This window comes from Pristiophorus japonicus, chromosome 9, assembly GCF_044704955.1.
Source record: "Pristiophorus japonicus isolate sPriJap1 chromosome 9, sPriJap1.hap1, whole genome shotgun sequence".
NCBI lineage: Eukaryota > Metazoa > Chordata > Chondrichthyes > Pristiophoridae > Pristiophorus > Pristiophorus japonicus.
This window is the reverse complement of record NC_091985.1, coordinates 78,194,319-78,207,670: the sequence shown is the minus strand read 5'-3', so window position 1 is coordinate 78,207,670 and position 13,352 is coordinate 78,194,319. Positions and strand designations below refer to the sequence as shown.

At 46.9% G+C, this 13,352-nt stretch overlaps 1 protein-coding gene across 1 annotated transcript in view; it reads left to right on the top strand.

Moving 5' to 3' along the window:
• ppp2r5a (protein phosphatase 2, regulatory subunit B', alpha isoform) overlaps positions 1–13,352 on the top strand; it is a 277,052-nt gene that overhangs the window by 225,960 nt on the left and 37,740 nt on the right. Inside the window, exon 6 of the mRNA XM_070889507.1 lies at positions 1,814–1,873. Coding sequence (XP_070745608.1) covers positions 1,814–1,873 — 60 coding nt within the window. The remainder of the gene's footprint in view (positions 1–1,813; positions 1,874–13,352) is intronic.

The following is a 13,352-nucleotide window of genomic DNA, read 5'->3' as shown; positions in this document are numbered from 1 at the left end:
GGTTACATACCGACCGCTGACATAACGCTGAAAACATTTTGACCAATTTTGTCCTCTTTACCGCCGAGAAATGGGCGGACCTTCTGCATCGACCAATTTCGGGCCCATTGTGTACAGCTTAGATTCACCAGGATGATGCCAAGGATGGGAAACTATAGCTATGAGAAGGGATTTGGAAGCTGATGCTATAAAGGGAATTTTAACTTCCTCCGCCCAACAGAGGAAGTGGCTCTATTTGCTGCTCCATTCACACCCCGCAGCAGGTTTAACCCTACTGTTTTTACCGGCGGCTGATGCTTCCCGCCAGATTCAGGTCAGAGCCTCATTAACATAAGCGCCCCATTCAGTAAAACCTATCTGGGAAGAAGTGAAGACCCTAAAAGGTAAGTTTTAAGTTAAGCATTATAGGGCTTGGAGGAGCCAGACCTACCCCCTCCCTTCCAGCGAGACCTACCATGCCGACCCAATCTTTACCGGCCAGCTCTTTACATTCATTTTGGGCAGTTGCTTGGCCAGCAGGGTGTAAATTAGGCCCAGCAATTGATATCAGCAGGGTCTCTCAAGAGACTCCCAGCTGGGAGGCCCATGCTTCATGCCATAACTAAAGTTCCTACACTGCAATTAAAATTCCCCCTTATTTCTGTTGGGAGTAGGGAAGGCTAAGAAAATATTGAATTGTTGTTTAAAATTATGAAGAGTTGTGATCGAATGAATAGGGCAATACTATTTTCTCTGGCTGAGGGATCAATGATGAGGAGTCATCAATTAGAAATTATCAATAAAAGAGTGAGAAAAGAGGTTCGGAAAAAAATCTTTACACAGTTTTTGGAGCATGAATTGCTTTGCCATCGCAAGTGGGTGAGGCAGATAACATTACTTTTAAGGCAAAAATGGATAGATATTTGAAGTAAAGAAAGATATAAGGCTATGGGGAGAGAGTGGAACAGTGAAGTTAGTTTTGGACTGCTCTAGCAAAGAACCAGCATATAAGACTACTAAATGGCCGCCTTTTGTGCTATAAACCTAAATGGTTCTTGGTTTCAAAGATCCTTTGCACAACAGTCCATCACCGTGTGCCATTAACTAAGTATTCTTTATGTCAATTGTTATTGGTGATTGGAGCGTGGGCAGGTACAGCAGGAGCGGCGAGGTCGGGGCAAAGGAGCGGCAAGTGATCATGGAGCGATGCGATCGGGGCCCAGGAGAGGCGTGGGCCCAGGGGCATCACAGGCCAGCCCACACTGCGATATGTGTCCGTACTAGGTCCGTGCAGCAGAGCTGGTCTCCAGTCATCTTGGTTAACCCTTGCCACTGGACCAAGACCAAGCTCTGTCAAGCCCGTGTGGTGGCTGGTGTTCAACGGCTGTTGTTGACGTTAAAAAAAAATCCATGCACGGGCATCTTCCACCCTTCAACATGCAGTTTGGGATCTGGAATATTAGGTCCTTCATTGAAACACTTGTGAAATCATTGAACTCATCCCTTTTTGGCATGGAAGCAAGTCATCCTCGATCCGAGGGACCGCCTAAGAAGATTCTTATGTACTTTAGATGCCTCAATCTGTTTCTTGATCATATTTCAAAATGCATTGTTACTGACATACACTATAATAGATAGTCAAAACCTATGTTAAACATTACTTATTTTGGAAGAGGAGTGAGAACATTTGAAACTGGAACTTGCATAAAAATTTATTTAAACTATTTGCCAGACATATTCATTAAAAGCAGTTTCCATTATATATTCGTGTATAGTTTCTTCGGAATCTATTTGTGTAGTGCAGAGTAATGTTTTCCAACCATTATTTCTTCAGGTTTATATATGAAACAGATCACTTTAATGGAGTTGCAGAACTGCTAGAGATATTGGGAAGGTAAGTTGTATTTTCAATTTAATGACAAACTGCTCATTTAGGGCACTCTGCTTATGTATAGATTGCAGGTGATCCAGGTAAGACTATCACTGATCTCTGCTTTATCTCCAATTACAGACTCTCTCACTGGGATACAGTTCCACAAGCATCATTTGTCTTTGTAATAAATGGCCATTATTAATTTCTGAACCTTGACTGTATATAATCACAGGCAATCACACTGTAGAGGACAACAACCTCATGACCACACAAATGATTTCAGTATACATAAGAAATAGGAGCAGGAGTAGGCCATACAGCCCCTCGAGCCTGCGCCGCCATTCAATAAGATCATGGCTGATCTGATCATGGACTCAGCTCCACTTCCCCACCCGCTCCCCACAACCCCTTATCCCCTTATCGTTTAAGAAACTGTCTATTTCTGTCTTAAATTTATTCAATGTCCCGGCTTCCACAGCTCTCTGAGGCAGTGAGTTCCACAGATTTACAACCCTCTGAGAAAAGAAATTCCTCCTCATCTCTGTTTTAAATGGGCGGCCACTTATTCTAAGATCATGCCCTCTAGTCTCCCCCATCAGTGGAAACATCCTCTCTGCATCCACCTTGTCAAGCCCCCTCATAATCTTATACGTTTCGATAAGATCACCTCTCATTCTTCTGAATTCCAATGAGGAGAGGCCCAATCTACTCAACCTTTCCTCATAAGTCAACGCCCTCATCCCCGGAATCAACCGAGTGAACCTTCTCTGAACTGCCTCCAAAGCAAGTACAGGTTCGACCTCCAAAATCCAGAATGTTCTGGAATCCGGACACTGGGCCGATCTGTGGCGGGGTCGTCCGGAAACCGGAAAATGTTCCGATATCCGGACTCCCCCCGCCTCGGTGAACCGACTTTGCGCGGCCCGACCTCGCCCCGGCCCCCCTCCCTCCCCTTTACCTCGGCTACCCGACCCCACCTACCTCGGGCCAGACAAGGAACTCCTCCATGGCGGTGGGGCTCCGCCCGATCAGGTCCTTGATGGCGGGGCCCTGCACTAACCACATCTCCTCGGCGGGGCCCCGCACCAACAACATCTCCTCGGCGGGGCCCCGCACTAACCACATCTCCTCGGCGGGGCCCCGCGCCAACAACATCTCCTCGGTGGGGCCCCGCACCAACAACATCTCCTCGGCGGGGCCCCACACTAACAACATCTCCTCGGTGGGGCCCCGCGCCAACAACATCTCCTCGGTGGGGCCCCGCACCAACAACATCTCCTCGGTGGGGCCCCGAGCCAACAACATCTCCTCGGTGGGGCCCCGCGCCAACAACATCTCCTCGGTGGGGCCCCGAGCCAACAACATCTCCTCGGCGGGGCCCCACACTAACAACATCTCTTCGGTGGGGCCCCGCACCAACAACATCTCTTCGGTGGGGCCCCGCACCAACAACATCTCCTCGGTGGGGCCCCGCGCCAACAACATCTCCTCGGTGGGGCCCCGCACCAACAACATCTCCTCGGTGGGGCCCCGAGCCAACAACATCTCCTCGGTGGGGCCCCGCGCCAACAACATCTCCTCGGTGGGGCCCCGAGCCAACAACATCTCCTCGGCGGGGCCCCACACTAACAACATCTCCTCGGTGGGGCCCCGCACCAACAACATCTCTTCGGTGGGGCCCCGCACCAACAACATCTCCTCGGTGGGGCCCCGCACCAACAACATCTCTTCGGTGGGGCCCCGCACCAACAACATCTCTTCGGTGGGGCCCCGAGCCAACAACATCTCCTCGGCGGGGCCCCACACTAACAACATCTCCTCGGTGGGGCCCCGCACTAACAACATCTCGGCGGGGCCCCACACTAACAACATCTCGGCGGGGCCCCACACTAACAACATCTCTTCAGCAGGGCCCGCGCGAACATCTCGGCGGCGTGCCCTGAGCAAATATCTTCTCGGCAGGGCCCCGCACTAACAACATCTCTTTGGTGGGGCCCGCCCGAACACTTCCACGGTGGCGGGGCCCCACCTGGCGACCCGAACAGCTCAACAACGAGCACCCCTCCATCCCGCTCCCTTTCTGACATTCCGAAATCCAGAAATACCTGAACTTGGAGCTCGGGTGTTTCCGGATTCGTGACGTTAGGAAGACGTTCCAAAATCCGGCAAAACGCAAAATCCGGAACGGCCTCAGTACCAAGGGTTCCGGATTCGCGACGCTGCATCTGTATATTCTTGCGTAAATATGGAAACCAAAACTACACGCAGTATTCCAGGTGTGGCCTCACCAATACCTTGTATAGCTGTAGCAAGACTTCCCTGCTTTTATACTCCATCCCCTTTGCAATAAAGGCCAAGCTACCATTGGCCTTCCTGATCACTTGCTGTACCTGCATACTATCCTTTTGTGTTTCATGCCCAAGTACCCCCAGGTCGCGTTGTATTGCGGCACTTTGCAAACTTTCTCCATTTAAATAATAACTTTTTGATTTTTTTTCTGCCAAAGTGCATGACCTCACACTTTCCGACATTATACTCCATCTGCCAAATTTTTGCCCACTCACTTAGCCTGTCTATGTCCTTTTGCAGATTTTTTGTGTTCTCCTCACACATTGCTTTTCCTCCCATCTTTGTATCGTCAGCAAACTTAGCTACGTTACACTCAGTCCCTTCTTCCAAGTCGTTAATGTAGATTGTAAATAGTTAGGGTCCCAGCACTGATCCCTGCGGCACCCCACTAATTATTGGTTGTTAACCAGAGAATGAACCATTTATCCCGACTCTCTGTTTTCTGTTAGTTCGCCAATCCTCTATCCATGCTAATATATTACCCCCAACCCCGTGAACTTTTATCTTGTGCAGTAACCTTTTATGTGGCACCTTGTCAAATGCCTGCTGGAAGTCCAAATACACTACATCCACTGATTCCCCTTTATTCATCCTGTTCGTTACATCCTCAAAGAACTCCAGAAAATTTGTCAAACGTGACTTTCCCTTCATAAATCCGTGCTTGCAGTGCCTGACCGAATTTTGCTTTTCCAAATGTCCTGCTACTGCTTCTTTAATAATCGACTCCAACATTTTCCCAACCAAAGATATTAGGCTAACTGTCTATAGTTTCCTGCTTTTTGTCTGACTTCTTTTTTAAATAGGGGCATTACATTTGCAGTTTTCCAATCTGCTGGGACCTCCCCAGAATCCAGGAAATTTGGGTAAATTACAACCAGTGCATCTACTATTCCTGCCGCTACCACGCTTAAGACCCTTGGATGGAAGCCATCATGTCCAGGGGATTTATCTGTCTTTAGTCTCATTATCTTACTGAGTACCACCTCCATTGTGATTGTGTTAAGTTCCTCCCCCCCTATAGCCCCTTGACTATCCACTGTTGGAATATTGTTAGTGTCCTCTACCGTAAAGACTGATACAAAATATTTGTTCTGAGTTTCAGCCATCTCCATGTTCCCCATTACTAGTTCCCCGGCCTCGTCCTCTAAGGGACCAACATTTAATTTAGCCATTATTTTCCTTTTTATATACCTATAGAAACTCTTGCTAGCTATACATGGTGTATAGCATTCTGGAATGGGAACCTTGACTGGATGTTTTTTCCATCTTATACCTGCCCTAGCCCAATTGCAACACCCTTACTGCTGCTACAGCCAATATTGAATAACTCTCACAGATTTTAGTATCTTCCTTGTCTGTATGGCTCAGGTATAAAGACTGAACTTCTGAGCCACTGTGACTCTGCAGTCTTAATCAATAACTGTTTTTGAGTTAATTGGTGGTCTCCGACAGATAGTATCATTGCAAAGTTTTCATGTTCTTCTCTACAATTTCTTACGTGGATTATGTTCTTTTGTTAAATTGAGTAAAAATAACATACAATATTGTAATCCCTGGTATACAACTGCAGCTGCAGTTTGATACATCTGTGGTTTTAGCAAGTCGTCAGTTAATACTGCAAATTTGCCATATAAATTTAAAAAGACATCTACCAACATAGAAAGGAAAACAAACTCATATTTATGTAATGCCTTATGTTCTCAGGTCAACTCAAAGTACTTCACTGCCAGTGTGTTACTTTTGCAGTTCTGTCACTTTTATGTAGGTAAACTAGGTAGTCACTTGTTTAATGGTGGTGTTGATTGAGGAAGAAAGGTTGACTGGGCCGCCAGGAGAAAGGTTTTGGTTTAATGTCTTGACTGAATGTACTACACTGAAGTGTCAGCTTAGATTGGGTTCAAAATTTGAAGTGTGGCTTGAATAGGTCAGCTCTGAGGCAAGTTCTACTAACTGAATCCAAGCTGATAGTAGCTGTATAGTCTATGGTTGACGTGCTGGTGTGTAATATTACTTTCACTTCTGCAACATCACTCCCTTTGCTATTGCCTCACTCCCAGTGCAGCCAAAATCTTATCCACACCTTCATCTAGACTTTAAGTCTCCTTGACTTGAGAGTCAAACGCCCGCTTGCAAATCCCCTAGGCCCTATCCTCCACAGGCTCCAGTTCATCCAAGATTCGCCGCCTACATCCTCGCCCCACTTGCCCATCATCCCAATTCCTTCCTACCTATAAATAAAAGCGGAAAATGCTGGACATACTCAGCAGGTCAAGCAGCATCTGTGGAAAGAAAAGCAGAGTTAACGTTTCAGGTCGATGACTTTTTGTCATAACTGGAAAAAGTTAGCGATGTAACAGATTTTAAGCAAATACAGGGGCAGGGAAAGGGGAGAGGGGAGGAAAGAACAAAAGGGAAGGTCTGTGATAGGGTCGAAGGCAGGGATGATTAAATGACAAAAGGTATGATTGTACAAAGCAAAAGGACATGGTAATGGAAAATGCTGGAAATATGCAGCAGGACAGGCAGCATCTGTAGAAAGAGAAACAGGTAACGTTTCAGGTCCTGAAACATTAACTCTGTTTCTCTCTCCACAGATGCTGAGTGTTTCCAGCATTTTCTGCTTTTATTCACATTTCCAGCATCTGCAGTATTTTGCTTTTGTAGGAGATGGTAATGGGACAAGTAAAGAAACAAAGGATGAGTCTAGAAGAGGTGTAAACGGGAATGGCAGAATCATCAACAGTCGCCATGCAGAGGTTATGGTCTGAAATTGTTGAACGCGATGTTGAGTCCAGAAGGCTGTAAAGTACCTAATCGAACAATGAGGTGCTGTTCCTCAAGCTTACATTGAACTTCGTTGGAACAGTGCAGGGTGCTGGGAGTGAAGTGGAAATTGAAGTGACAGGTGACTGGAAGCTCGGGGTCATGCTTAGGGACTGAACGGAGGTGCTCCACAAAGCAATCACTTAATCGGGGTTTGGTCTCCCATGTAGAGGAGACCGCATCGTGAGCAGTGAATACAGTATACTAAATTACAAGAAGTACAAGTAAATCGCTGTTCCAACTGGAAGGAGTGTTTGGAGCCCTGGACAGTGGGAAGCGAGGAGGTAAAAGGGCAGGTGTTGCATCTCTTACCTCCTTAGCCACGGTTGAACTTAAAGAAAGGAAACTTCGATGGTATGAGATGTGAATTGGCTAGGAAAGACTGGAGAATGATACTTAAAGGGTTGAGGGTGGATCGGCAATGGCAGACATTTAAATATCACATGGATGAACTACAACAATTGTACATCCCTGTGTGACGTAAGAATAAAAAAGGGAAGGTGGCTCAACCGTGGCAAACAAGGGAAATTAGGGAAAGTGTTAAATCCAAGGAAGGGGCATATAAATTGGCCAGAAAAAGCAGCAAATGTGAGGACTGGGAGAAATTTAGAATTCAGCAGAGGAGGACTAAGGGTTTAATTAGGAGGGGAAATCGCGTATGAGAGTAAGCTTGCAGGGAACATAAAAACTGAGTGCAAAAGCTTCTATAGATATGTGAAGAGAAAAAGATTCGTGAAGACAAACATAGGTCCCTTGCAGTCAGAATCAGGTGAATTCATAATTGAGAACAAGGAAATGGCCGACCAATTGAACAAATATTTTGGTTCTGTCTTCTCGAAGGAAGACACGAATAACCTCCCGAAAATACTAGGGGACCGAGGGTCTAGTGAGAAGGGGGAACTGAGGGAAATCCTTATTAGTAAGGAAATGGTGTTAGGGAAATTGAAGGGACTGAAGGCCGATAAATCCCCAGGGCCTGATAGTCTGCATCCCAGAGTACTTAAGGAAGTGGCCCTAGAAATAGTAGATGCGTTAATGGTAATTTTCCAACATTCCATGGACTCTGGATCAGTTCCTATGGACTGGAGGGTAGCTAACGTAACCCCACATTTTAAAAAAGGAGGGAGAGAGAAAACGGGGAATTATAGACCGGTTAGCCTGACATCGGTGGTGGCGAAAATGCTGGAATCAATTATTAAAGATGTAATAGCAGTGCATTTGGAAAGCAATGACAGGATTGGTCCAAGTCAGCATCGATTTATGAAAGGGAAATCATGCTTGACAAATCTAGCGTTTTTTGAGGATGTAACTAGTAGAGTGGTTAAGGGAGAACCAGTGGATGTGTATTTTTACTTTCAAAAGGCTTTTGACAAGGTCCCACTCAGGAGATTGGTGTGCAAAATTAAGGCACATGGTATTGAGGGTAATGTATTGACGTGGATAGAGAACTGGTTGGCAGACAGGAAGCAAAGAGTCGGAATAAACGGGTCCTTTTCAGAATGGCAGGCAGTGACTAGTGGGGTGCCGCAGGGTTCAGTGGTGGGACCCCAGCTTATTTACAATATACATTAATGATTTAGACGAAGGAATTGAATGTAATATCTCCAAGTTTGCAGATGACATTAGGTTCGGTGGCAGTGCAAGCTGCGAGGAGGATGCTCGGAGGCTGCAGGGGGACTTGGACGGGTTAGGTGAATGGGCAAATGCATGGCAGATGCAGTATAGTGTGGGTAAGTGTGAGGTTATCCACTTTGGTGGCAAAAACAGGAAGGCAGATTATTATCTGAATGGTGACAGATTAGGAAAAGGGGAGGTGCAACGAGACCTGGGTGTCATGGTACATCAGTCATTGAAGGTAGGCATGCAGGTACAGCAGGCAGTAAAGAAGGCAAATGGCATGCTGGCCTTCATAGCAAGTTGAGTATAGGAGCAGGAAGGTCTAACTGCAGTTGTACAGGGCCTTGGTGAGACCACACTTTGAATATTGTGTGCAGTTTTGGTCTCCTAATCTGAGGAAGGACATTCTTCCTATTGAGGGAGTGCAGTGAAGGTTCACCAGACTGATTTCTGGGATTGCAGGACTGACATATGAAGAAAGGCTGGATCAATTAGGCTTATATTCACTGAAATTTAGAAGAATGAGGGGGATCTCAAAGAAACCTATAAAATTCTGATAGGATTGGACAGGTTAGATGCAGGAAGAATGTCCCTGATGTTGGGGAAGTCCAGAACCAGGGGTCACAGTCTAAGGATAAGGGTTAAGCCATTTAGGACTGAGATGAGGAGAAACTTCTTCACTCAGAGAACTGTGAACCTGTGGAATTCTCTACCACAGAAAGTTGTTGAGGCCAGTTCGTTAGATAATTCAAAAGGGAGTTAGATGTGGCCCTTACGGCTAAAGGGATCAAGGGGTATGGAGAGACAACAGGAATGGGGTACTGAAGTTGCATAATTAGTCATGATACTCAATGGTGGTGCAGGCTCAAAGGGCCGAATAGCCTACTCCTGCACCTATTTTCTATGTTTCTATCTCCTGCGCTTACACGGGAAGGCGAGGGAGTGTTTGAAAAGTGGGCCAGGGTGTCGCGGAGGGAGTAGTCCCTTCAGAATGCTGAAAGGGGAGGGGATGATGTGTTTGGTGGTGAGATCACGCTGGAGATGGCAGAAATGGTGGTGGGTGATCCGTTGAATGTGGAGGCTGGTGGGGTGAAAGGTGAGGACAAGGGGAACCCTATTATGGTTCTGGGTGGGAGGGGAATGGGTAAGACCAGAAGTTCAAGAAATGGAACAAACACGGTCAATAGCCATGGTCGAGGGGAATCCTCTATTGAGGAAAAAGCAAGACCTATCGGAAGCACTAGTATCGAAGGTGACATCGTCAGAACAGATGTGACGGAGACCGAGAAACTGGGAGAATGGATTAGAGTCCTTACAGGAAGCGGGGTGGGAGGAAGTGTACTCCAGGTAGCTGTGGGAGTCCGTGGGCTTATGGTGGATGTTTGTCTACAGCCTATCCCTAGAAACGGAAACAGATGTCGGGGAGGGGAAGGGAAGAGTTGGAGATTGACTATATGAAGGTGATGGAAAGATAGAAATTGGAAGCAAAGTGAATTAAATTTTCTAGTTCAGGGCGAGAGCAGGAAATAGCACTGATCGTCATCAATGTACAGAAAAAAGAGGTGAGGGAGGGGACTTGAGTAGGACTGGAACAAGAAATGTTCCACTTATCCCACAAAAAGGCAGGCATAGCTCGGAACCATGCGGGTTCCCATAGCAACACCTTTAATTTGGAGGAAGTGAGTGGAGTCAAAGGAAAAGTTGCTCAATGTGAGAACAAGTTCAGCCAGGCAAAGGAGAATGGGGACTGGTTGGGCCTCTGTTCAAGGAAGAAGTGGAGTGCCCTCAGATTGTTCTGGTGGGCAATGGAAGTGTAGAGGGATTGGATGTCCCTAGTGAAAAAGAGAAGGTTGGGTCTAGGAAACTGGAAACTGTTAAAGTGGGTGTTGGAAGAGTCACGGATGTAGGTGGGAAGAAACTGGACAAGGGGAGAAAAAATAGTGTTGAGATAGGAAGAAATCAGTTCCGTGGGACAAGAACAGGCTGAAACGATGGGTCTACCAGGGCAATCCTGTTTGTGGATCTTACGAAGGAGGTAGAATCGGGCTGTGTGGGTTTGGGGGGCTATGAGGTTGGCGGCCATGAAGAGAAGATCTCCAGAAGAGATGAGGTTAGTGACGGTCTTAGAAACAATGGCTTGATGTTTGGTAGTGGGGTCATGGTCCAGGGGGAGATAGGAGGAGGTGTCAGAGAGTTGGCGTCCATCCTCCGCAAGGTAGAGGTCAGTTCACCAAACAACAACAGTGCTACCTTTGTCGGCAGGTTTAATGACAATGTTGGGGTTGGATCTACGAGAACAGAATGCTGCAAGTTCAGAGGGAGGTAGGTTGGAATGAGTGAGAGGAGCAGAGAAATTGAGACGGCCGATGTCACGCTGGCAATTCGCAGTGAAAAGCTCTAGAGGGAAAGAGGCCAGAGAGAGGGATCCAGGTAGAATGAGAGTTCTAAAAACGGGAGGAAGAGTCCTCTATGTGGGGTGAAGATTCCTGCCCAAAGAAGTGCGCACGGGGACGAAAATGATGGGCAAAAGAGCTCGGCGAAATTCATTGAGATGGAGGCATAAGGGGATGAAGCTCAGGCCTTTGTTCTGAGGACTGATCGTTCGGAATCAGAGAGGGGAAAGTCAAAGGGAATAGTGAAAACTTCCTTCCTATATTGACTTCCTATTGCCCAATGCATTAATTTCAATGTTTTTAACCCCGAATTTAACCTTGCCTGTCCGGTGTGGACAGGTAGTTAAAATGGCATTTGGGGGATTTCGCACTGTGTTCCTGATGCTTTCCTCTTTTAACTCTGGAGAGAACTTGTCCGGGAGGGCAATCTACCACAGGCAGATACATTACAAGCAAAAGTTGCGGCCTAATTATATCATCTGCACTGCAGCGTAATTGTAACTCGACAACAATTTGCATTTTTACAATGCCTTTAACGTAGTAACACGACACAAAGTGGTGCACAGTGGCATAATCGGACAAAACAAAAATTGACACCAAGCCAAAGAAGGATACATTAGGACAGGTGACAAAAAGCTTGTTCAAAGAGGTAGGTTTTAAGGAGTGTCTTAAAGGAGGAGAGAAGGGAGGCAGAGAAGTTTAGGGAGGGAATTCCAGAGCATCAGGCCTAAATGGCTGACGGCATGGTCCCCAATGGTGGGGCGAAGGAAGTCGGAATTGCACATGAAGCCAGAATTGGACTACCTCTGAGTGCTTGGAGGGTTGTGGGGCTGGAGGAGTTAGAGGTAGGGAGGGGGGAGGCCATGGAAGGATTTGAACACAAGGATGAGACTTTTAAAACTGAGAGCCACTGTTAAGTCAGCAAGCACAGCAGTGATGGTAAATGGAACTTGGTGTGAGTTAGGATACAGGCAGCAGGGTTTTAGATGAGATCACGTTTATAGAGGGCGCAAGATGAGAGGCCGGCCAGGAGAGCGTTGGAATAATAGAATCTGGAGTTAAGAAAAGCATGGGTGAAGGTTGCCGCAATAGGTGGGCTGAGGCGGTGCAAAGATGAGCGATATTAGAGATGGATGTAGGCAGCCTTATTGATGCAGCGGATATGGAGCCGGAAGCTCAGCTAAGGATCAAATAGGATGCCGAGGTTGCGAACAGTCTGGTTCAGCCTGAGGCAGTATCCAGGGAGGTGGATGGAATCACTGGCTAGGGAACAAAGTTTGTGGCAGGGGTCAAAGACAATGGCTTCAGTCTTCTCAATTTAAAAAAAATTAATTCACGGGATGTGGCCGTCGCTGGCAAGGCCAACATTTATTGCACATCCTTAATTGCCCTTGAAAAGGTGGTGATGAGTTCCCTTGAATACAAGTGAGTGGCTTGCTTAGGCCATTTCAGAGGGAAGTTAAGAATCAACCACATTGCTTTGGGTCTGGAGTCACATATAGGCCAGACCAGATAAGAATGGCAGATTTCCTTCCCTGAAAGACATTAGCGAATCAGATGGGTTTTTACAATAATCATGGTCACCATTACTGATACTAGCTTTTTATTCCAGATTAATTGGAAGAAATTTCTGTTCATCCAGTACTGGATGTCGGACAAGCAGCATGTCAACATGGAGGTAGTGGAGGGGTTAAGAGAGGTGGTGGTGAAACTCACTGAAACAGGAGGCCCTCCCAGCTTGAAACCTGCCAGTAAAACCTAGTGGGATTGGTGCCTCACATAACCACTGATAAAAAGGGCACACAATTGCAGCACAGTGGGTCATTGGATCTTCGCTGACTGGCTTGCCGGGCGAATCTCCAGCTTCCAGAATGCAGGGTCTGCATGACAGCAATTTGAGCTTCCACCAAAGCTGCAAAGGGTTTGAACATGGACTCTTATTGTGAGGGCCTGGCTGCAGCATCCCTGGTAGGTGGCAGGGTAAACCGCAGAATGGTGATGCTATGTGAGATGACACCACACAACTGGAAGTGGACTCCGCCATACTATAGCCATAGTGGTGAAACTTCTTGGCAGGTAATCCAATACCTAGCACAGCTGTTTGTATGATGCCACAAGTTTTCTATCCCATGGCTAGGCCCTTGTAGTCGTCATCTGTGCCCTCCTGAGCAGAAGTCTCTCCTGGGCTGTCCCTGCCAACAGAACCTGCTGCTGTTCACTGCAGCTCTGTGACTCGCAATACAGATTCCTATCATAGAATCATAGAATGGTTACAACATGGAAGAAGGCCATTCAGCCCGTCGAGTCCGGGCCGCCTC